This window comes from Falco naumanni, chromosome 10 (genome assembly GCF_017639655.2).
Source record: "Falco naumanni isolate bFalNau1 chromosome 10, bFalNau1.pat, whole genome shotgun sequence".
Lineage (NCBI taxonomy): Eukaryota > Metazoa > Chordata > Aves > Falconiformes > Falconidae > Falco > Falco naumanni.
In genome coordinates this window covers 19392156-19411957 of record NC_054063.1, presented here as the reverse complement: position 1 = coordinate 19411957, position 19802 = coordinate 19392156, and the positions used below count along the sequence as shown (strand labels likewise).

The 19802-nt window shown below is 66.8% G+C and overlaps 4 protein-coding genes across 7 annotated transcripts; 1 reads left to right on the top strand and 3 right to left on the bottom strand.

Moving 5' to 3' along the window:
• Positions 1–352: 352 nt before the first annotated feature.
• On the top strand, positions 353–2744 carry LOC121095190 (aryl hydrocarbon receptor interacting protein). Its single transcript, XM_040609675.1, has 6 exons — positions 353–488; positions 641–820; positions 1062–1250; positions 1367–1543; positions 1643–1784; positions 1894–2744. Exons 1-6 carry the CDS (start codon positions 390–392, stop codon positions 2097–2099), a joined length of 993 nt encoding a protein of 330 aa, XP_040465609.1. The 5' UTR covers positions 353–389; the 3' UTR covers positions 2100–2744.
• Positions 2745–3497: 753 nt separating this feature from the next.
• PITPNM1 (phosphatidylinositol transfer protein membrane associated 1) lies at positions 3498–15137 on the bottom strand. Of its 3 annotated transcripts, XM_040609576.1 has the most exons (24): positions 15066–15135; positions 14681–14776; positions 13967–14181; positions 13740–13861; positions 10928–11149; positions 10485–10799; positions 9913–10008; positions 9645–9752; positions 9474–9535; positions 9138–9382; positions 8677–8866; positions 8464–8571; positions 8180–8337; positions 7703–7881; positions 7157–7327; positions 6786–6935; positions 6537–6685; positions 6347–6457; positions 5995–6111; positions 5631–5779; positions 5392–5541; positions 4844–5027; positions 4406–4534; positions 3498–4303 (listed from the first exon to the last, which is right to left on the bottom strand). In XM_040609576.1, the coding sequence occupies exons 2-24, from the start codon at positions 14756–14758 to the stop codon at positions 4037–4039; spliced, it is 3675 nt and encodes a 1224-aa protein (XP_040465510.1). In that variant the 5' UTR covers positions 14759–14776; positions 15066–15135; the 3' UTR covers positions 3498–4036. The 3 variants fall into 3 exon arrangements, with proteins under 3 accessions (XP_040465510.1, XP_040465511.1, XP_040465512.1); XM_040609577.1 differs by lacking the exons at positions 3498–4303; positions 4406–4534 and having other exon boundaries at positions 4941–5058; positions 15066–15136; XM_040609578.1 differs by lacking the exons at positions 3498–4303; positions 4406–4534; positions 4844–5027; ... (8 more) ...; positions 8180–8337; positions 8464–8571 and having other exon boundaries at positions 8749–8866; positions 9138–9317; positions 15066–15137.
• A 368-nt stretch (positions 15138–15505) lies between these two features.
• On the bottom strand, positions 15506–16659 carry CDK2AP2 (cyclin dependent kinase 2 associated protein 2). Of its 2 annotated transcripts, none has more exons than XM_040609718.1 (4): positions 16569–16659; positions 16043–16143; positions 15826–15958; positions 15506–15707 (listed from the first exon to the last, which is right to left on the bottom strand). In XM_040609718.1, the coding sequence occupies exons 2-4, from the start codon at positions 16055–16057 to the stop codon at positions 15640–15642; spliced, it is 216 nt and encodes a 71-aa protein (XP_040465652.1). In that variant the 5' UTR covers positions 16058–16143; positions 16569–16659; the 3' UTR covers positions 15506–15639. The 2 variants fall into 2 exon arrangements, with proteins under 2 accessions (XP_040465652.1, XP_040465651.1); XM_040609717.1 differs by having other exon boundaries at positions 16250–16611.
• A 110-nt stretch (positions 16660–16769) lies between these two features.
• CABP2 (calcium binding protein 2) lies at positions 16770–19757 on the bottom strand. The gene is made up of 8 exons (XM_040609672.1): positions 19453–19757; positions 19044–19214; positions 18801–18962; positions 18599–18629; positions 18318–18452; positions 18100–18209; positions 17861–18008; positions 16770–17785 (listed from the first exon to the last, which is right to left on the bottom strand). Exons 1-8 carry the CDS (start codon positions 19720–19722, stop codon positions 17760–17762), a joined length of 1053 nt encoding a protein of 350 aa, XP_040465606.1. The 5' UTR covers positions 19723–19757; the 3' UTR covers positions 16770–17759.
• Between the last annotated feature and the right edge of the window lie 45 nt (positions 19758–19802).

Sequence of the window (19802 nt, the reverse complement as noted above, 5' to 3'; positions counted from 1 at the left end):
GCCAGGGATGGGGGCCCTGCGAGGGATGGGTACCCCACTGAGAATGGGGACCCCGCCGGGAATGGCAAGAGGGGATGACATGGCTTTGGTGTCCCCAGGGCTAGCAGTGACCCCCCCCGCGGGCCAGGGACACCGGGAGAGGGCGGTGGCCGAGGTTCACGAGAGGTTTTGATCCCTGAATTCCACGCGTGGCTCCCCCAAAGGGCGCCCGGGGCCGGCGGAAAGCGCTGCCTGGCGCTGGCCCCGCCCACGGCCCGCAGTCCCCGCCCGCCCCCGCCGTACCCACCCCCCGCCGACAGGGGGCGCCGCCGCGCGGCCGCGTTGCTCCGGAAAGAGCCGAGCGGCGGCGGAGGCGGCCGAGGCGGGGCGGGGCGGGCGGCGCGGGGACGATGGCGCAGCAGGTCGAGCAGCTGCGGGCGGACGGCGTGTACAAGGAGGTGCTGCGGGAGGGCACCGGGCCGCTGCCCGACTTCCGCGACGGCACAAAGGTCAGAACCGCACCGCCGCCGCCGGGACGGAGACGGGGGCGAGGGGACGGGTGGGGGCGGGGGAGGGGGGGCTGGACGGCGCAGCGCGCATGTGCAGCCCCTCCCCCCCCCGGTCGCCATGGTGACGCCGCGGCCTCCTTGTCCCCCTTCAGGCCACCTTTCACTACCGGACGCTGCGATGTGGGGACGAGGAGACGCCGCTGGACGACAGCCGGGCGCGGGGGAAGCCCATGGAGCTCATCGTGGGCAAGAAGTTCAAGCTGCCGGTGTGGGAGGCGGTGCTGCGCACCATGCGGGCCGGCGAGCGCGCCCGCTTCCGCTGCGACGCCAAGGTGGGCGGGGCTTGGGGCCGGGGCTTGATGCTCGCTGTGAGCGGCCTGTGCGCTTGGGGGCGTGGTTTGTTGGGGCTTTATGCCCTGCAGGGCGTGGTTTGCCGGTGTGGGGGCGTGGCCTTCACTCACACTTGGCGCAATCGCCTCGCCTCGCCCCCGGCCCCGCGGTGGGACCCCGGGGACGTCCCTGTCCCCACCCTGGGAGCAGCCCGGCCCAGCGCCACCTCCCCCTGCCCCACAGCACGTGGTGCTCTACCCGCTGGTGTCCAAGAGCCTGCGCAACATCGCAGCGGGGAAGGACCCGCTGGAGGGGCAGCGGCACTGCTGCAGCATCGCCCAGCTGCACGAGCACTACTCCCTGGGCTACCCCGACCTCGACGAGCTCCAGAAGAACCCCCAGCCCCTCATCTTCGACATCGAAGTGCTCAAGGTGAGGCACCGTGCCAACGGGGGCAGCCCAAGGATGGCCGGTGGCACCCATGCCCCGGGTGGAGGCTGCGGGCGGCGGGGCGCTGGGGCTCTGCCCTCACGACGGGGTGCTGGCAGGTGGAGGCGCCCGGCTCCTATCAGCAGGATCCGTGGGCCATGACGGATGAGGAGAAGCTGCAGGCTGTACCCCTGATCCACAAGGAAGGCAACGAGCTGTACCGGCAGGGCAAGGTGCAGGAGGCAGCTGCCAAATACTACGATGCCATCGCCTGTCTCAAGAACCTGCAGATGAAGGTGGGGCTCCCCCACCGCCCTGGCTGGGGGGCATACAGTCTTCCCTGCAGCCCTCTTAGGAGCTTCCCCTCACTCTCCCTCTTCTGTCTCATCCTGCAGGAACAGCCCGGCTCTCCGGACTGGATCGAGCTTGACCAGAAGATCACACCCCTCCTGTTAAATTACTGCCAGTGCAAGCTGCAGTGCGAGGAGTACTACGAGGTGCTGGATCACTGCTCCTCCATCCTCAACAAGTACGAGGGTAAGGAGCGGCGGGCCAGCCTGGCCAGCCGTGGTGCACGCCAGCGGAGCGAGCAGGTACCAGGGAGCCCCCCCTGCGCTCTGCCAGCCCAGCAGCTCTCTCCCCGCAGACAACGTCAAGGCCTACTTCAAGCGGGGGAAGGCCCACGCGGCGGTGTGGAACGTGGCAGAGGCACAGGCTGACTTTGCCAAAGTGCTGGCCCTCGACCCCTCGCTGCGCCCCGTCGTCTCCAAGGAGCTGCGGAGCCTGGAAGCCCGACTGCGGGAGAAGGACGCCGAGGACAAGATCCGCTTCAAGGGCATCTTCTCGCACTAGAGCCCACAGTCGCAGCGGAGAGCCCACCGCTCTCTGAACAGGTCCTTTTAGATATTCCACATGTGGAATGTTCATTGATGTTTATTAATGTTTAATACAAATTTTACTTATTTGAAGTCATTTGAAGTGGCCCGGGAGCTCGCCATGGCCCGGTGACACGGCAGTGCACTTAAGTCGCAGTATTAAGCAGCGTGTAGCAATCACAGCGCACGGCTGAAGCACAGACAGAAGGGGAAGCTCTTTGCCGGGCTCCACACTGTGCTCATCATCACGCCGGGAACGGACGCGTGGGGTGACACGAGCTCAACCCTGCTGCTCTCTGCCAAGTTCTTTTATTCTTTGTTTGATGTTTTTATACTTTATGTTGAGCTGAGCCACCGCACCTGGGGCTGGCTGAGCTGTTCATGGCCGTGGGGGCTGCGTTGCTGAGCCTCAGCCCCGGCTCTTGCCCGTTCACGCCTGTACTCCACGCCACGTCCTCCGTCGTCACTTCTCAAGGCTGCTGCTATCATCCCAAGCCGGTGTTTCCTCTATAGTACATCATCATGTCAGCATCGTAAATATTTTATATAGAATAACTGCTTGTTAGTGCTATCTATATAAAACTCTGGTTGTGCTATGCCAATATAAACAGAAGTAAAACTACTCACAGGCACCTGGTCACTCAGAAAATTTGCTGTTACAGGTAAATGAGGTAAAAACCCTGCAGGCAGGCCAGGAACAGGTCAGCAGGGTGGAGCCTGGCAAGCCCTGGCCCTGAGGCCTTGCAAACTCGCTGCAAAACAAGCCTTTATCTTGCTGTGGTGAGCAATGGATGTGTTGTAGCTGCTAAATGACTGTTCTAAGGTGTAGAGACAGGAAGAAAGCTCCGTCCTGGGCTCACGGTGTAAAAGAGCTCTGATGCACACAGAGGCTGTGTCAGCACGTGCCCCCCCACGGCCCGGTGCTGCAGGAGGTCAAAGCCAAGCCCACGCCGCTGCAGCACCCCAGACCCCCTGGCCCTCACCCCACGCCAGCCCACAGGTGACAGCAGGGTGGCTGAGCCAGCAGCTTTCCTCTGCCTGCCCCACACTCCCTCCACCCCTGCCCTAGCACCATGGCTCTCCTCTTGCACAAAAGCTCTAACCGCTCACGCAGCGTACGGCTTAATGCCGGCATCGACGCGTACCTGAGAGCAGCGGTGCAACCCAGAGACACCCCAAGCTGTGCCCTTCCCCGCCATGACGTGTCCTAAACAACCCCTGACCAAACCATGCTGCCCCAACACCACCTCCCCATGTGACACCGTGTCCCCGGGTCCAAGGCTTCCCCAGGCCAGGGCTCTGCTGGTGGCTGGCAGCCCTGGTGCCACCTTCCGTGGCTGGCAGGTACAGAGCAGACACGGGTACCGGCGCCTCGTCTTTACATTGCTTTATTCACACCGAAACGAAAATAAGAGAACAGAGGAACCGCCGTTGAATGCCAGCCCTTCCTCTGCCCTGCAGCTGGCAACACTGAACGGAAATAAATAGGAGGGGAGCAGGGGGGTGCCGCTCGCCCTGGGGCAGGGCTGCAGCCCCCACAATGCTGCCTGGGGACAGATCACCCCGGAGGGCAACACACCAGCTCCTCGGGGCTGGGGGGCGGGGGGAGAAATTCCACCAGGCACTGCCCAGCGCAGCTCTACAGCCCCAAGGACCGGAGGGGGACAGGGCAGCGGGGCGGAGGCAGAGCTGGGGGGCAGCAGGGGGGACCCAGGGTGGCTCAGTCCCGAGGGCATCGCCCTGGATCTCAGCAGGGCTCGGAGTGCCGTCTCCCAGGGCCCCTCAGTCTCTGGGGACCCAGCGCCCTTGTCTCCTTCCTATGGGCTCAAGGCCCGTGGCAGGCTCCAGCCCCCGGTGCTCCCGGCTGGGAAATGAAGGCTGCGGTGGAGGGGGGACACAGTGGCTGTGCCACCCTCACTCCTCACCCTCCAGCTTGAGGCTGACGCTGCGGGGCTTGGCCCGGGGCAGGCCAGGGGGGGCTGGCGGGGGTCCCCCATCCCGCTCCGCCTGGCTGGAGCCCCGTGACCGCAGGAGCTGGCTCTGCTTCCGTAGGAAGTCGACGGGCGCTGGGCAGCCATAGGTGCCTTTGCCCAGCACAGGCCGTGGGGGTCCCTTGGGGGAGTGGGCTAGGGCTGAGGCTTCCAGCTGAGCCAGGTGGGCTACGTAGCCCTCGGACAGGAACTGCAGGGGACACAGCGTGAGCCGGCAGCCCCAGCCACCACACTCACACCGCCATGGTGGGGTCAGCAGTTCCCCCCAGGAGCCCCAGCCGCGCCACCCTACCTGGCACTGGTTATTGAACTTCTTGACGGCCCGACCCACGATGTAGATGTGCGCCGGCGTGAGCCCCAGCGAGCTGTAGACGGAGACATCCTTGGTGGAGCCGTAGCCAGCGACAATGGTAATCTCTGCCTGCTCACGAACAAGAGTGTTAGGGCAGGGACCGACCCTTCCCAGCAGGGACAGCAACCCCCAGGGGACGGGGACACCCTCATTTTACAAGGGGATGGCTGCAACACCCCTGGGCTGGGAGCTGCCCCTCTGTGCCTCGTCGTGGGCAAGGGTGCCAGCTCCACCACCACAGCCTGGTCCAGCTCCGAGCATCTCCGCATGCGCTGTTACCCCACCCCCCGGGACGGAGGTGGCTGTGGCACAGCCCACGCTACCCCTCCACCACCATCAACCCCGTGTCCCCAGCCGGGCCAGCATCCCCATCCCCACCTCGGTGCGCAGGCTCTGGAGGAAGGCGGCTTTCTGGCGCAGGGGGTCGTGGGTGAGCCCATCGCAGAAGGAGACTGCGCCGTGGGGGAAGTTGTGCTGAGAGAGCCAGGCCACCACACGATGCTTCTGCATGTCAGGGCGTCCCGTCACATAGATGATCATGTAGCCCGAGTCCTGCCAGTGCCTAGGAGGGGACATGCGCTGCTGCCAGGAGCCTGTGTGGGGACAGTCCTGCTGGCGGGAAGCCACCAATAATCTCCCAACACAGCACACGTGGGCGCTGCCTCCAAAACCTGCCTCCTCCCAGGGGTCTTTATCAAGGCTGAGGGCACAGCACAGCTGCAGGACCAAAAGCAGGAGTATTTTCCCACAAGAAGGCACTAGCGCAGAGATACTGTGAAGACTTTCTGGGCCAAGGGGTGGTGGGAGAGCCCCCAGCTCACCCCTGGGAAGGCAGCCTGCTCCAGTGCCCCTCGCTACCCCAACTGGGTTGTCACCACACCATGCAAGGAGGGGAGGATTGTCCCCCTTAATCAAAGGGCACCTACCGCACGACGTCAACAGCCCCTGCCCGCACTTTGGGGTCACTGCCCATGATGGAGACGCTGGCAGTGAAGGAGCCATCGATGCTGAACACGACTGACTCTGTGCCCCGGGCCACCACCGTCAGGTACGCCTCGGCGTAGCTGTGGTCCCCCCTGGGATGGGAGAGCGGGAGGGCTCAGCACCAGCTCTGCCCAAGGGGCCGGAGGGGCACCCGGGATGGCACAGCACACCTGCGTCTCACCTGACCACCATGCGCACGGGGTAGATGCCGATGGCCAGAGCCTTGTCTGGAGGGATGGTGAAGGTCAGGCGCCCGCTGCCGCTCGTCACCTCGGTGCCATAGTACAGCCACTTCCCTGACAGTGGCTGTGTCATGATGTAGATGTCCACCTGGGAGAGGGAAAAGAGCCGAGCACGGACTGAACCTCCAGATCCTGCCACGTCCCCAATCTAAAGTCCTTACAACCCTCACCCACCACCCCACACAGAGTCCCTGTTCACCACATCCCTTCCCCTGCTATGGGTGACACCAGCCCCGCGCTCCTTCCTGGACATCCCTGCCCCACCTGATGGGGTGCTGGTGGCACCCGCAGACCCAGCAGTACCTTCTCGCCCGTCAGCGTCACCACGTCCAGGGGTCCGTACATGAAGCGCCCACTGAGGACCTGCGCTTTGCCCTCACACACGATCACGTCACAGGCCCGGTGGTTGGCCGTCACGTTCTGCAGGGACACCAGGGTCTCAGCAGCTTGCCCTGGGGATGCAGCTGGCACCCAAGGGAGCCCCTGAGGTGGCACAGGGGCCCCACCGGGCTGTGGGACCATCCTGGCATCCTCCTGGCAGACGGGAGCAAACCCTCTGGCTGCATCACCCTGTGGCCAGGGTCTGCCCCGGCAGCCAGTGACGGCCAAAGCCCCAGAGCCCCAGCGAAGGGTCAGGCTGCCGACAGGCACGCACCCGGATCTTCACTTGGGTGCGCTTGCGCTGCCACTTCTCCCGGGGGATGGCGGGGCTGTAGATAGAGCTCTCCTCGCTCTCGGCCGGCTGCGGCCCCTCCTTCTCCATCACCTGCCAAGGAGCACAGCCCCGGCTCAGCCCCTGCTAGCCCCAGCGAGCCGTGCCGCCCAGCCCACCATGCCCGCCGTACCTGGCGCAGGATGAAGGCCACCACGTCGGAGGACTCCCAGTAGCTGGCGTGGAAGAGGTGGGGCAGGGTGATGGTGGGGAAGGCGGTCAGGGCGTCGGGGCAGTACAGTGAGTAGTCAATGCGCTTTGGGCCCCACCAGCGCTCCAGGACTGCGGGGAAAGCTCGAATGAATCCATCCCCAGACCTTATCCTGCATCATAGATCCCAAGGTGCCGGCATGGGATGGGATGGGCAGGGAATGGCACTTACTCTTGACAACTTCACTGGTGCTGGCGGGAGTGGGGGGCTCTCCCAGTTCACTGCCCTTCCAGAAGCCCCCGAAGCTGCCGGTGGGGGTAGGGGGTGCAGCCACGTCCACCTTTGGCAGGAACAGGGCAGAATGCATCTGCAGGGCCTCCGCTGTGGAGAGAGCCAAGTGAGGAAACCCAGAGCCCCAAGGGGACACCACCCACCCCGGGACCAGCCCTCCAACAGAGCCCCAGAGGGGTGGGCAGGGCTCGCACATCACTCTCCCCCCACCGCAGCTGGGCTGCTGTGGTGCCGTGGGTGCTCTGGGATGCACTAGAGCCTGCACCGCACCCCAGGGTGCCCAGGACCAGCCCGGCGTAGGGGCTGCTCACCCAGCAGGGACGAGGTGCCGTCACCCAGGGGGTACTTCTGGTAGCGGGGCACACTGAGTGGTGGGACAGCGTGGAAGGCCTTGGCCAAGAGGGGCTCGAGGCGAGAAGCGCAGGGATCGGCCGCGTGGAAGAGGTTGTAGATCTGCTCACAGGCGGGACGCAGCTGGGCCACTGCGGCAGAGACGGGGCGTCGGGGCTGCCCAGCCTGCGCAGCGAGGAGCCCGGCGGGGACAGGGCAGTGCGGCAGGGAACTCAACGCCCAAGGTGGAAAAAGCAAGACTGGGTAAGAGGAAAGGGGAGGCAAACCCAGGACATCGGTGACAGCCAGGGACGAGCTGCGGCTGGCACAGTGCAGGGAAGGGGATGCTTGGGCACACACCAGTGCCGACACCCACACAGCCAAGGCTGGGTGCACAAGGGGCTCAAACCCAGGCAGGGTTTTTGGGGAGGTCCCGGGGGTTGCAGAGGGAGCACGAGTCAGGGACAAGAGTTCAAGCCCTGCAGGGAGGGCTGGGGGCTGGCACCGTGGCTGGCAGGGGTCCTCACCATCCAGAGCGGGCATGACGGTCTTGCGCAGCGCGAGCACCAGCCCCAGCGGGGAGCCAAAGAGGAAGAAGCCGGATACCTTAAAGTCGAGGCGGGTGCTGGTGCCCTCTGCCCCGTCCAGCGGCATGGGGCCACTCCGCGGTGCCTCTGCCTCCAGCGGAGCCTCGCTGGCCTGCAAGCTGGGACAGTGGGGCTGGTGGGCATGGGGAGGGACAGCACTGTCCCGCTGCCACCAGCCTGGGGACAAAGCTGTGCCCAGCATGGCTCTGATAGTCTGGAGTTGCTGCTGGAAGCAGCAGAGCTCCAGCAAGATGCCCCCAGGGCAGGCTGCCCCCATGCAATGCTCCTCCCCAGGCTGGTGCGGATGGGAAATTCGCCCTTTCCATAAAGCGCAAAATTAGTCAGGCCAGGAGGGCTCCCAAGGGCTCCCACAGGGATGGGCCACAGTGCTGCAGACCACCCCCCGCTTGCTCTCACCTGCCCGAGGAGCTGTGATGGTGGCTGTCCCCCTGCTCTCGGCAGGGCAGCTGTGCCCCCGGCTCGGGGCTGGTCTGGCTGGATCCTGTGGCTCCGTCCGCCCCGTCGGCCAGCGGGTCCCTGCTGCCACACAGCTCGGGGGAGACGGGCTCCATGCTCTGTAGGGGGAGAGGCAGCAAGTGCCCGGCCCACACTTAACCCCCACCAGCACCCCAGTCAACCCCGCACCCAGGGGCACGGACCCCCTTCCCGCCCCTGGCACGTGGCAGGGTGCCGGCACTCACCAGGCTGCCGCGGCGGCTGCTGCTGCGACTGCCCCCTGCACCTGCCCGGCTCTGGCAGAGCGCGTCAAAGCCCAGGATGCCGCCCACACAGTCCCCCAGCAGCACCACCTGCGGACAGCACACACCCGTGCCAAGGGCGACGAAGGACAGAGCCCCCAGGGGCACAGCCCCAGCTGGAGCCCGGAGCAAAGGCTCCCCCAAATCCCCTCTCACCTGCCCGCAGAAGCCGGCTCCCTCCCCGGAATGCAGGAAAGCGCTGTACGCCTGGTTGGCACGGGCAATGACAGCACCCACAGCGTGCTGGTAGCTCCCCGAGGAGGTGGCCAGCAGCGGGAGGGCTGCCAGCGGGATGTGGTCCTGGCTGCTGGACAGGCTGTCCCTGTCGTGGCTGTAGGGGCTGAGCCTGAGGGACACGGAGGGGAGGATGAAGGAGGTTGCCCCAATGTCCCCACCCCACCGCATGACACCCACTCGCCCCAGGATGCTGCACCAGAAGTTATCTCCATCCCATCACTTGTCCTGGATGCTACACCAGGAGAAGGAAAGTCTCCTCTTCGAGGCCACCACCTCCCTGGTCCCCTCCCACAGCTCTGGGGTGGCTTTTCAGGCGGACAGCCCCTGCCTCGCCTCGTGGCACGGTACCCATCCCTGGCACAGGGTGCTGCCATCCATACTTAGAGACGAGGGCGTAGGCAGCAGCGCAGATGGGTGGGCAAGGCACCAGGCGCAGCGCCACATGCCCCAGCGCCTCGGGGAAGTGGACACGGGTGACGGCGTCGAAGGTGGCCACCAGCGTCTGCACATCTGCCTGCTTGGAGCCCGGCTCTCCCACTCCCTGGTCCAGGATGTTGCCGCTGTGGAGGATGAGGAAGAGCGCGTGGATCCGGCATGCCTGTGCCGCGCTCTCCACCAAGCCGCCCTGCGGGAAGGAGAGTGCTGCCCTTGGCACCCGTGCTGGCAAGCATGGCCAGGGGGCACGACCCGAGGGAAGGGACAAGTGGGGCACACACCTCGGGGAAACCAGTCGCCCCCAGTCCTTCGCCATCCACCTTGGTGGCACTGGCTCCGTCCCCTGTGAGCACACAGCCCCGGTGAGCCTGGCTGGGGTGCCCAGGCAGGGGTCAGCCCCGTCCCAGGACACCTACACCAGGATTTGGGGCCAGGGCCCCCCGACTGCTCACCCAGTGCCTCATCCAGCTCCACTGGCCGCTCCAGCGTGTCCAAGAAGTCGTTGGAGCTCCACTTCGTCATCTCCTTCGCAAAGACCTCGTCACTGTCGGACAGGTCCTCTGCAGTGGCAGGGAGGGGACCATGGGTGGGGGGAGCACCCCTGTGCTTGCACCCACACCCCAAGAGCACGCAGCCAGGCACACCCAGCCCACCCCAAGCTGCTGCCCAGCCCCTGCCACTGAAATCCCGAGCTGTGGCCACGGGGCTGCCCTGCCGTACCGTGAGCATCGAAAAACTCCTCCTCAGAGCTGTTCTCAGAGTCACGGGCGATGTTCTGCATCCGCCACTCAGACAGGCTCTGAGGAGACACCCCCCCTGCCACCAGCACAGGGTCAGCACCCAGCATCCCCCCACAGCGAGACCCCACTCCTTCCCCAAAGCTCCCCCTTGTTACTCCACCCAGAGCCCCCCTCTGGCAGATCCAGGGCCACCCTGGGTCACCCAGCGCCACTCCTGGGAGATCCAGGGCCATCCAGAGCCCTCCCAGGAGACCCAGTGCCACCCAGACCCCCACCTAGGAGACCCAGGACCACCCCAGGGTCACCCAGATGCCCACCCAGGAGACCCAGGGCCGTCCCAGGTCACTCAGATCCCCCTGCCAAGAGACCCAGGGCCACCCCAGGGTCACCCCAGGGACCCACCACTAGAGCACCACTTGGCAGACCCAGAGGCCCCCCCCAGGGAGACCCAGGCCAGGGAGGAGAGGGTCCCTCAACAGATCTCCTATGTAGAAAAGCAGCAGCTGGGACATAGGGGTCCCCGTCACACCCATGCAAGACCTGGTCTCTCACCTCCATGCTGGGAAGAGTAGGAGGACCGGGAAGAGGTGGACCACTGCTTGGCAAAGGTATCATCAGGGGAGGCGTCAGCCACCCCCTGCACCTCGGCCCCCTCCTGCCCACCGGCACCCCCTGGCTCTGGCCGCCCCTCAGGACAGGGCCCAGCGGCAGGGGGCTCCTCAGCCTCTCCGCACTTGGCCATCTTCTGCGCCAGCATCCGCGCTGTCTCCTCCTCCAGCTGCCTGATGTCCTCCATCGTAAGGTCCGTCCACTCGTCCTGCCAGCACCAAGCCTGGCGGTGGGCACGCAGCATCACCTTCCGCAAACCTGCGAGGGGGAAGCAGAGTAAGGCAGGGGGAGCAAGCCCGGCATCACCCCGGGGTCCCCCAAACCTTCCCCCACAGCAGCACCAAGGTGCCGGGGTCGAGGGCTCGCCACAGCTGCCCCACACTCACCCACGTCATGGATGAACTGCTCGATTTTGGACTGCATCCCCCAGTAGCGGAACTCCACCTTGCAGAGCTTGTAAGCACACATCAGGGGCCCGCCAGTGGCTGCCTCCAGCCAGTCGTCCCCCAGTGGGCCCCGGCCCGTCTTGGCTGAGTGGTAGAGCTTGGGGTCCTCCTCGGGCTTGTATTCCCCAGGGGAGATGGGGTCACGCACGATGTCGATGGTGTCTGCAGGGGGGAACAGTGCTCGTCACCCCACGGCACTTGGTGAGGGGATGTGGGCGGCAGCTGCCCTCGGGCGGAAAAAACTCATAAAAATCAGATGGGGCACCCATCAAATTATTCCCACACCCACGCACCCAGCACAGCCGGTAGCAAACACCCTCCACCCTGCAGCTATAACATCAAAGGCACCCTTGGGTGGGCCTGAACACATCCCGTCCTTGCATGGGGGCCTGATCCGGCACTGTGCGGAGTGGTGCGGCCGCGAGAGGCGGCGGGGCCATGGGGGGAGGCGCAGGGGTGCAAAGAGCCAGGGCTGACACACGTAGGTGCATTAGCCAGGAGATTTAGCAGCTGGGAGAGTGGCCCTGGGGGACATGGGGGCTGGTGCTGAGGACAGCCAGATGAAGCAGCTCAGCACAGGGGTAAGCCCCACCAGCTGCACCCCATCCCACCCCCCAAGACCTGAGGGTCCCCCGATAACAGGTCATAGAGCATGGCAAAATCACCATGTGACCCAGGAGGAGCCCCCCTCAAGCTTGGGGGTGCGATGGCAACACCCTCCTCTCCCCAAATGGGGGTGGCCTCCCCAAAACTGGAGGCAGGGGGGCTCACGGATGGCACCCAGGAAAACATAAGCCAACAGACCCTGGGAGGGGGCCAGTCAGCCCCAATCCTGCACAAAATCTCCTGTGGTTCAGCTGCTCCAGCCCTGTCTCCAGGCCAGCTCCCTCCAGCCTGGGCTACGGGGGTCCCGCTAGCCCCCACGACCTTCCCACAGAGCTGTCCCCAGCCAGCCCCCCCAGACCATGCCAGCCCCCACATTTATTTGCCCCCATTGATGCCCCTGAGGCATCCATTGGTCTTTTCCTCCAGCTTGGGCCAAAAAAAAAAGGGGGGGAAGAGGACTTTTAAGACTCCAAAAGCAAAGAACAGTTGCAGAGCAGGCGCTTGGAAGCGGGGCTGTTCCCGTGGTGGGCAGCTGCAACGCAAAGGGCCACCAACCCTCCAAACCTCCCCAGCCTTCAAAACACACTGTGGGCTGGGAAAGCAGCACCCGTGGTGTCCAAACCCTGCGGCAAGAGGCCAGGAGGGCACCCCGGGGCTGGCACCCACTGCCTGTGCCGCTGTCCCCCCCAGTTATCATTATGCGATGGGTAAAGCCCCTCTGCCGCTGCATCACACAAACTAGAGATGCCTTGACAAAGCAGTGCTGCTCAGCCCCAGGCTGGCACTCGGCACATGGCAGGTGCAGCGGCGAAGCGAACATGAGCCCTTAAATCAGTGCCCGAGGTGCCAGCTGAGCGGCTCGGATGGCAGCACACTGCGGCCAGCAGTGAGGAGCCGGGATGAGATCTACTGGCTCCCAGCAGTATCGCTCCTGCAACAACCAGTGGGTCTGTCTGCTTTTACCGCTGGGAAAAAAACTGGTGATGCAGCAGTTATCCCTGTGACTGGCCCAGACCACCTTACTCCACCGCCTTTTGAAATGTGAGATGAGATTTAAATCTGTCAGTGCTATGGGACACCACGGTCAGAGCGAGAGCTGGCAAACACAATCCCAGCAGAGTCCACACTGGGGCTGGTCCCAGCCCAGCCCCACTCCCCATGTGACACAGCAGACGCCCCGAGATGCTGCAGGACAGGCACCGGCAGGGCAAAAGTCAGACAGGGCAGCAAGCAGCAGGCACAGGGCTGTGCCCTGCCTGCTATCCACTTGGCCCCGGTTGCTGCCGGTGGTGGCAGGGGCAGAATGCATCCCCCCCGGCCCAAGCTGCCAGCATCCCGGCCGGACATCCCTGGTGCGGCAAGAGCCAATGACAGAAATAGGTCAGATGAATAATTTCCTGAGTGCCTATTTTAGGCCTCCATTTTAAGAGGCAGCACGTCACGCTCTGCACTCCAGTACCTAAAACGACTAGACTGACACCATGGGGAAAGGGAAGCAACAGTGGCCGGGGCCAAACCCGCTGGCGAGGGAGGAATCCCACCCCGGGCTCCTGGCTCTGCCTGCCGGTTCCCCCCAGAGAGCAGTGGAGGGGCCTGGACCTGGAGAGTGACCTGGAGCAAAGCCCTGGGGAGCAAGGGAAGCAGGGCAGGGGATGGGAAAATGGGGACATGCTTTTCCAGATCCTCCCTGCCTCCACCTGCTCCAAAATGTCCTGCTGGAGCCCGGTGTGGGCTCCCACATATACCCGGAGAGGGGCCAGGAAGGCAAAGCTGTGCCAGATGATGTGGGGCAGGGCTGGGACCAGGAAGGGGAAGGCTGCAAACAAATACACAGGCAAGGGAAGGCGGCAGAGGACGCAACTTCCCCCCTAAACACCTTAACGCAGACTGTAGTTCAGCAGCACTGCCAGGGGAGTGGGAAGGGGGCTCAGGGCACCAGTGCCCTTCCCTGCCGGGGTCCCGCCAAGGCTGTCCCCAAAACGTGAGAGCCAGCAGGGAGAGCAAAGCCAGGCACGTTGCAGCCAGCAGGGAAGCTGAGCCCCTCGGGGCGGCACGCACTCAGCCCAGGGAGCACCGCGTGGGAGCCCCGGCAAGGCACCGGGTCCTGCCCGGCGCCCCGTGCCAGCCTCGCAGCATCCGTACGCACCCAGAATCCTCTGCCTCTTCTCCGCCGCGCTCAGGTTGAAGACATTGGTTTGCTGGCCCGCGTCTGGCCGGTAGTATGTCTCGATCTCGATGGAGAACTTCTCCACGAAAGGACACGTGTACCTGGGGGATGCGTGGGGACAGGGCTGAGCCCAGCAGGACGGCTGGCCCCGCAGCCCACCCCACGGCTGGCCCCGCAGCCCACCCCACGGCCACAGCGGGTCCCACCTGGTTCGGGTGTAGGGGTAGGCGTTCCAGGATTCCTCCTCCACCTGCAGCGCAGCCTTGGGGAGCAGTGCCCGAAACCAGCTGGGGATGTGGGAGCCCACATGGTAGACCTTGTGGGTGTACTGGCCGCTACCGCCAGGGCCATCGGCGTAGGGCCGGTTGGCCAGGATCTCCACGCCGCTGCCCTCGCCGCTCGACTCCTCCCGGCTCTTCTTCTGTGGGGCGAGCCACGGGGTGAGCACAGCCCCCCACCACTCCCAGACCCGTGCACCCCTACAGGCTGGCACCTGGCACCCTTCCACAACACCCAGCCCCACACCTAGTACTGGGACCCCCCCCAAAACCTCACTGACCCCCTACACCCTGCTAATCCCTTGGGGTCAGCCTCAGGCCCCCCACAGCCCCGTGCACCCCCAGGTTCAGCCCCACGGACCCCTGCACCCCGCAGGCTCCGTGCTCAGCCCCACAGCCCCCTGCACCCCCAGGCTCAGCCCCGCGGCCCCCTGCACCCCCCGGCTCCAGGCTCAGCCCCACAGCCTCCTGCACCCCACAGCCCCCTGCACCCCCTGGCTCCAGGCTCAGCCCTCCAGCCCCCTGCACCCCCCAGGCTCAGCCCCAAAGGCCTCCTGCATCCCCCAGGCTCCATGCTCAGCCCCACGGCCCCCTGCACCCCCCACGCTCAGCCCCACGCCCCCCTACATCCCCCAGCCCCACCTGGATCATGTAGAGCTGAGCCACCGGGTACTCCTCCAGGCTCATGGGCAGCAGGATGTGGTACTCCTTGATGAGCATGGCGGCGGGGGGCAGCGCCTGCGGGGGCGGCCGTCAGCCCGGCCCGGCCCAGCCCCTCTTGGCTCGGCCCGGCCCGGCAACGCTCGGCTGAGCGCCCGGCCCCGTTCGGCTCGGCCCGGCAGCGCTCGGCTGGGCGCCCGGCCCCGTTCGGCTCGACCCAGCTCCGCTCGGCACGGTTCGGCACCGCTCGGCACGGTTCGGCCCCGCTCGGCCCCCCAGACCCGCCCCGCTGCCATGGCAACGCGCCCCCCCCGCCCGCCCGGTCCCACCGCTGCCCCCCGCCCGCCGCGCCCCGGCCCCGCCGAACCTGCGCCGCTCCGAACCGGCCCCTCGCCTCGTGACATCACAGCCCGTTCCCACGGAGACGGCCGTGACGTAGGGAGGGGGGGCGCGTGACGTCAGAGACGGGAAGGCGGCGAGCGCCGCTGCACGGGCACTCCGCGTGTGTCGCCACCGGCGCCCCGCCAGCACAGGGACCGACTCTGCGGGCCGTGACGCCGGCACCGCCGGCCCCGAAAGGGGGGGAATTTATACAAAAAAGCCTTTTTTCAAGTGTTAAAAGAGGGGCTGGCACATTCCCGCACCTCCCGGCCCAGGCACAGCTCCCGGACATCACCCCCCTCCCACCCCGAGCCAGCTCAGCCCTTCCCCGGTCACCGGCCGCAGCCCCCGGGGCACTGACAACCCCCCCGCGGGGCACTGACACCCCCCACCCCACCCCCCGCGGGGATGCAGCGCGAGGCAGACTCCCAACCACGTCCTTTATTTATAAAAACACGCATTTATAAAGAGCGGAGAGCACGGGCAGCACGGCAGCCCCCCCCGCCGCCAGCGGGGCAGGGCCACCGGGGGTCCCGGGGGGTCCCGGGTGACAGCAGCTGTTACGTGCGAGCGTTCCGCTCTGTCTCTGCCAGGCACTCCCTGACCAGCGCCCGGGCGTGGATGATACCTGCGGGGAGAAGCAGACAGACACCCCCCTCCATCAGCCCCCAACCCGCCCTCGGTGGGGCAAGGGACCCCCGGGCACGCAGGACCGGGGTCCAGCCCTTCCCCCGCCGCCCTCGTACCCCGCTTCAGCCGCTCCATGGCACTCTTGCTGCCGGCGTAGGTGGGCCGGATCTCCTTCCCCATCTCCTCGATGACGGAGAGCAGGTCGGTGTAGGTGCTCTGCGAGCCCTGAGCCCCGGGGGGCTTCATCGCCTGCGGGGGGGGGCGCACAGGGAGGGGCTGAGGGCCGCCCCCACCGCCCCCGGGCCCGCCGCCCGCCGCCGCCCCGCGCCTCACCTGCACGTAGCCCATGGACGGCGGCCCGAAGTCATTGAAGAGCGGCCGGAAAGGGGCGGCGCCGCCGGGGACGGAGCCGGAGGGCGACGGGACGCTCGTGGCTGCGAGAAGGGGAGGGTTACCGGCTGCGCACCCCCCCCGCCCCAGGCCCCTCACCCGGCCCCAGCCCCCCCAGGTCCCCCGCCGTTACCGGGGGGGTGCGCTCACCGGCGGGCGGCGCCCCAGGCCCCGGCGGGGCGGGGCTGGCGCTGGCGGCTCCGGGGGTAGCGGGGGCGGGAGCGATGGGCTTGTAGGACATCCCCGACGGCCGCCCGCCGCTCCCGGTTCCCTGGAGAGCGGCCGGGGGGTCGGTAAGCGGCCCCCCGCGCTCCCCCCACCGGCTGTACCGCCGCTTCCCTTCGCTCCTCAGCTCCGCCCAAGCCCCGCACACCCGACGCGACCCGGGGAGAGCGGAGCGGCGGCGGCCCCGGCACGGTCCGGTTGTACGGGGCCCACCGCGGCCTTGCCTGACCCGGCCTCCCCTCACCGGCACCGCCGCTCGCCCTGATGACGCCTGCGCGCGACGCCGCCCTGACGTCACCGCGCCGCCGCGCGCCCTCGCCCCGCCTGCCGGTCACCCTGGAGACACGCGGCGTCCGCCCCGCCCCTTCCCCCCCCACCCCCCGCCTCCATCCCCTGAGGGGCCGAGGAGAGCCCCGGGCCCCGCGGCCGGTACCGGGCCTCCGCTAGGGCAGGGACCCCCCGTGCCGCCCGCACAGCCCCGGCCAGGTAGGGGGGGGGCCGGGCTCCCGGGCAGGGCCTACCGGGACCGGTGTGGGGGGAGAGCCCCCCGGCGCGACCCTGACCTCCGGGCCTCAGCCCTTACTGCACCCGGGGGTACCTGGGACACCTCAGCGGTGGAGGGATGAAAATCTACTTAAGCCTAAGATAAAGACACATTAAAGTCCGTAGAGCGAAGAGTTTAATTTCAAAAGAGCAAAAACCCCACAGCCTGTGCCCGGGGCGGGGAGTGGGCCCGGCTGCCGGTTTTTTTCCGCTTTGACCCCTCGAGGGCAGCCAGGCTGGGCACCAAAGCCCCGAGGCACCTCCCCTGCACCGGGGGCCCGACGGAGCGTCCTGGGGCCCCACCGGCCCCGAGAGCATTGGGGTGCCCAGCAGGACAGAGCAGGGCCGGGGGCAGCTCTGAGCCCTGGCTGCGATAATGGGGGCGGGCGGTGGGGTGGCTGCAGGCCTAGCCCTATATCACGGTTGGGGGGAGCGGGGGTGACGCAAAGGGCTCGGCTTCGGGTACAGGGCACAGAGCGAAGGCGGGAGGGATGAGCCAGCAGGGCTGGGGTGCAGCCGGGGGAGAGGGGACCGGCATGTTTGGCTTTTTGGGGTGAGGTCAGGTTGGGAAGGGGGGACGTTGTGGGGCGGGGAGCAGGAAAGAGCAAAGATCAGGGCGAGAGTGGCCGAAGCCCGGCCATCTGCACCAAAAAGCGGCCTGGCGTCAGCCCCAGCGCCCAGCACCGCGGTTGGACCTCAGCGGCCGGGCAGGCGTGCAGCCAAGGGTAAGGCTGAGCGCCTCCAGCGCTGAAGAAGTGAGGGCCTCGCCCCAGGCTCCAGCGCTGCGCTGCGCCGGCACAGCCCCAACCACAGCTGGGCATTCTTCTCCACGGCCCCCTCCTCTTCGTAAGGCACGGCAGGGGCTTGGGTCCCATGTTGGCACACGCTGCCCTCAGCGTGACATCATCCGCACAAACTCTGCCGGCAGGAAAATATGTGCAGAGCATCCCGAATATTACTAGGGGTGCTCCCGGCCCCCTCCCTGGCCCCTACCTTCAAAGTCCACCAGGCCATCCCCATTGAGATCCACGTCCTTGAGGATCTCATCCACCTCCCGGTAGTTGAGCTGCTGCCCCAGCAGCTTGCGCATGGCCTCCCGCAGCTCCGCCATGCTGATCTGCCCGTCTCCGTTGCTGTCGAACTGCAGGGCAAGTGCCCATCGGTGCCAGCCACCCTTGGTGTGCCGACAGCCTGCCCACACCTGGGCCATCCCCCTATCCCCATCCCCTCACCTCACGGAAGGCGTCACGCAGCTCCTTGATCCCAATCATGTCCGCTGTCTCCGCCAGCATCTTGGGGCCCATCAGCTCCACAAAATCATCAAAATCCACCTTGCCCCCGGCTGTGGCAGAAGCAGGGTATCACTGGGGGGGGGAGGGGGGCAGAGATCACCGGGGCCAGGTCCGGCTGCCAGCAAGGTACAGGGCCCCCCCCGCACCCTGCCACATACTGATCTGCTGGGACAGCTCGATGAGCTCCATCTCGGTGGGCATGTAGCCCATGGTCCGCATGCACTCGCCCAGGTCCTTGTAGCTGATGTACCCGTCGCGGTCCTTGTCGAACTCCCGGAAGGCCTGCTTCAACTCTGGGGGAAGCGTGGTGTCACCACCGGCACCCCGGCACCACCTCATGCCCCCACCACTTGCTCCCACCCGCCTGTCACCCTGCTGCAGCCAGGGCAGCTCCCGACCAGGGGGAAGACCCCCAGTCCCAAGGAGGGCAGCACCTCACCTTCAATCTCTTCGGGCCGCAGCTCCCGGTCCTGGGGAAGAGAAAAGGAAAAGAGTCAAAGGAGAGGTCCTTCTCCCATGGACCCCCCAGAGAACCTGCCTTAAATCTCCTGCCGGCCGGCAAGCGGCCACAGGATGCAGCCAGTGGCGTGGTGCCCAGTGCAGCGGGCACGCGTGGTGTGTGGGAGGGGGCGGCCACGTACCCGCTGGGTGATGGCGATGCTCTGCCGCAGGAAGATGCAGGCTGGCCCCACCAGCCCCTGCAGCACCGAGTAGTTCTGCAGCGGAGGAGACTGTGCCGCCTCCGCTGCCTCCTCGGGGTCCCCGGTGCCAGGGGCCAGGGAGCCGGAGCGTGGTTTCCCATCCTGAGGGCAGAGCGGGCATCAGCGGCGAAGGGGGGGGAGCCCCCCTGCTGGCCACCCAGGGCAGGCATGGGCCAGTCTTACCTTGGGGAGCCTCCGCTCAGGGGTCTTGGTGCAGTTGCCCATGGCTGGGGGCTGCCCCCACGCTGCAGGGCATGCCTGGCCCCGGGGGGCCAGCTGGCGCAGTCCTGGGCACTGCCACCCCGCCGGGGCAAGCTGGGGCCAGGGCCGGGGCGGGTGTGATAGTGGCCGTGGCTGCGCGGGGATTTGAGGTTTTTATGGAATATCTGGGGATATGCAGGGCAGGCGGGGGGGGGGGGTGCCGCGCCCGCGCATAATCCCCCGGATTATTCCCCGCTTGGCCGCCCTGCTCCAGATGTGGGGAGCCGCCCAGCTGTTCCCCAGCCCCTCAGCCTCCCCGCGGGGACACTCAGGGTCCCCCAGCACCCGCCAGCCCTGCTATGACCCGGCCCTCTGCTCCGCTGCCGGTTACCTGCTGGAAAGCCGGGGGCAGCTGGGACCCCGGCTCCTCGGCAGCCCACCGATGCTCCGTGGGGGGCACACCGCCATGGCTCAGCCGCCCTTGGCTCCCCAGGGTGCCGGTATTGCCGGGACCCCCCTGCCCCACGAGCTGCGGGGTCAGGTGGAGGCGGCGGCGGCCTCCCCGCTTACTGGGGCCGTGGGGGCGGGGGATGCCCTGGCAGGTGGGGGGCGCAGGGCTGCCGGTGCCCCGCCGCTGGGGCCCACGGAAGAGGAAGAACATGCTGCCACCCACCCTGTCCCACCGGTCGCCACCAGCCCTCACTCCCTCTCCGCACCCCCAGGGGCAGGCGGGAGGGAAAC

Excerpts from the sequence above, each read along its gene's own strand:
- PITPNM1 (XM_040609576.1), bottom strand. The coding sequence starts at position 14,758 with ATGCTCATCAAGGAGTACCACATCCTGCTGCCCATGAGCCTGGAGGAG. Across the intron at positions 9,383-9,473 it reads GGGCGACTGGTTTCCCCGAG|GGCGGCTTGGTGGAGAGCGC; the intron begins GTGTGTGCCCCA and ends TCCTTCCCGCAG. Across the intron at positions 6,936-7,156 it reads CGGCACCTCGTCCCTGCTGG|CGGAGGCCCTGCAGATGCAT; the intron begins GTGAGCAGCCCC and ends CTCTCTCCACAG.
- CABP2 (XM_040609672.1), bottom strand. The coding sequence starts at position 19,722 with ATGTTCTTCCTCTTCCGTGGGCCCCAGCGGCGGGGCACCGGCAGCCCT. Across the intron at positions 18,453-18,598 it reads GCGGCCCGAAGAGATTGAAG|AGTTGAAGCAGGCCTTCCGG; the intron begins GTGAGGTGCTGC and ends CGCTTCCCCCAG. Across the intron at positions 17,786-17,860 it reads TGGCCTGGTGGACTTTGAAG|AGTTTGTGCGGATGATGTCA; the intron begins GTAGGGGCCAGG and ends TCCTGCCGGCAG.
- LOC121095190 (XM_040609675.1), top strand. The coding sequence starts at position 390 with ATGGCGCAGCAGGTCGAGCAGCTGCGGGCGGACGGCGTGTACAAGGAG. Across the intron at positions 1,251-1,366 it reads TCGACATCGAAGTGCTCAAG|GTGGAGGCGCCCGGCTCCTA; the intron begins GTGAGGCACCGT and ends GGGTGCTGGCAG. Across the intron at positions 1,785-1,893 it reads CATCCTCAACAAGTACGAGG|ACAACGTCAAGGCCTACTTC; the intron begins GTAAGGAGCGGC and ends CTCTCCCCGCAG.
- CDK2AP2 (XM_040609717.1), bottom strand. The coding sequence starts at position 16,340 with ATGTCCTACAAGCCCATCGCTCCCGCCCCCGCTACCCCCGGAGCCGCC. Across the intron at positions 15,959-16,042 it reads CGTCCATGGGCTACGTGCAG|GCGATGAAGCCCCCCGGGGC; the intron begins GTGAGGCGCGGG and ends CCCCCCCCGCAG. Across the intron at positions 15,708-15,825 it reads CATGGAGCGGCTGAAGCGGG|GTATCATCCACGCCCGGGCG; the intron begins GTACGAGGGCGG and ends TTCTCCCCGCAG.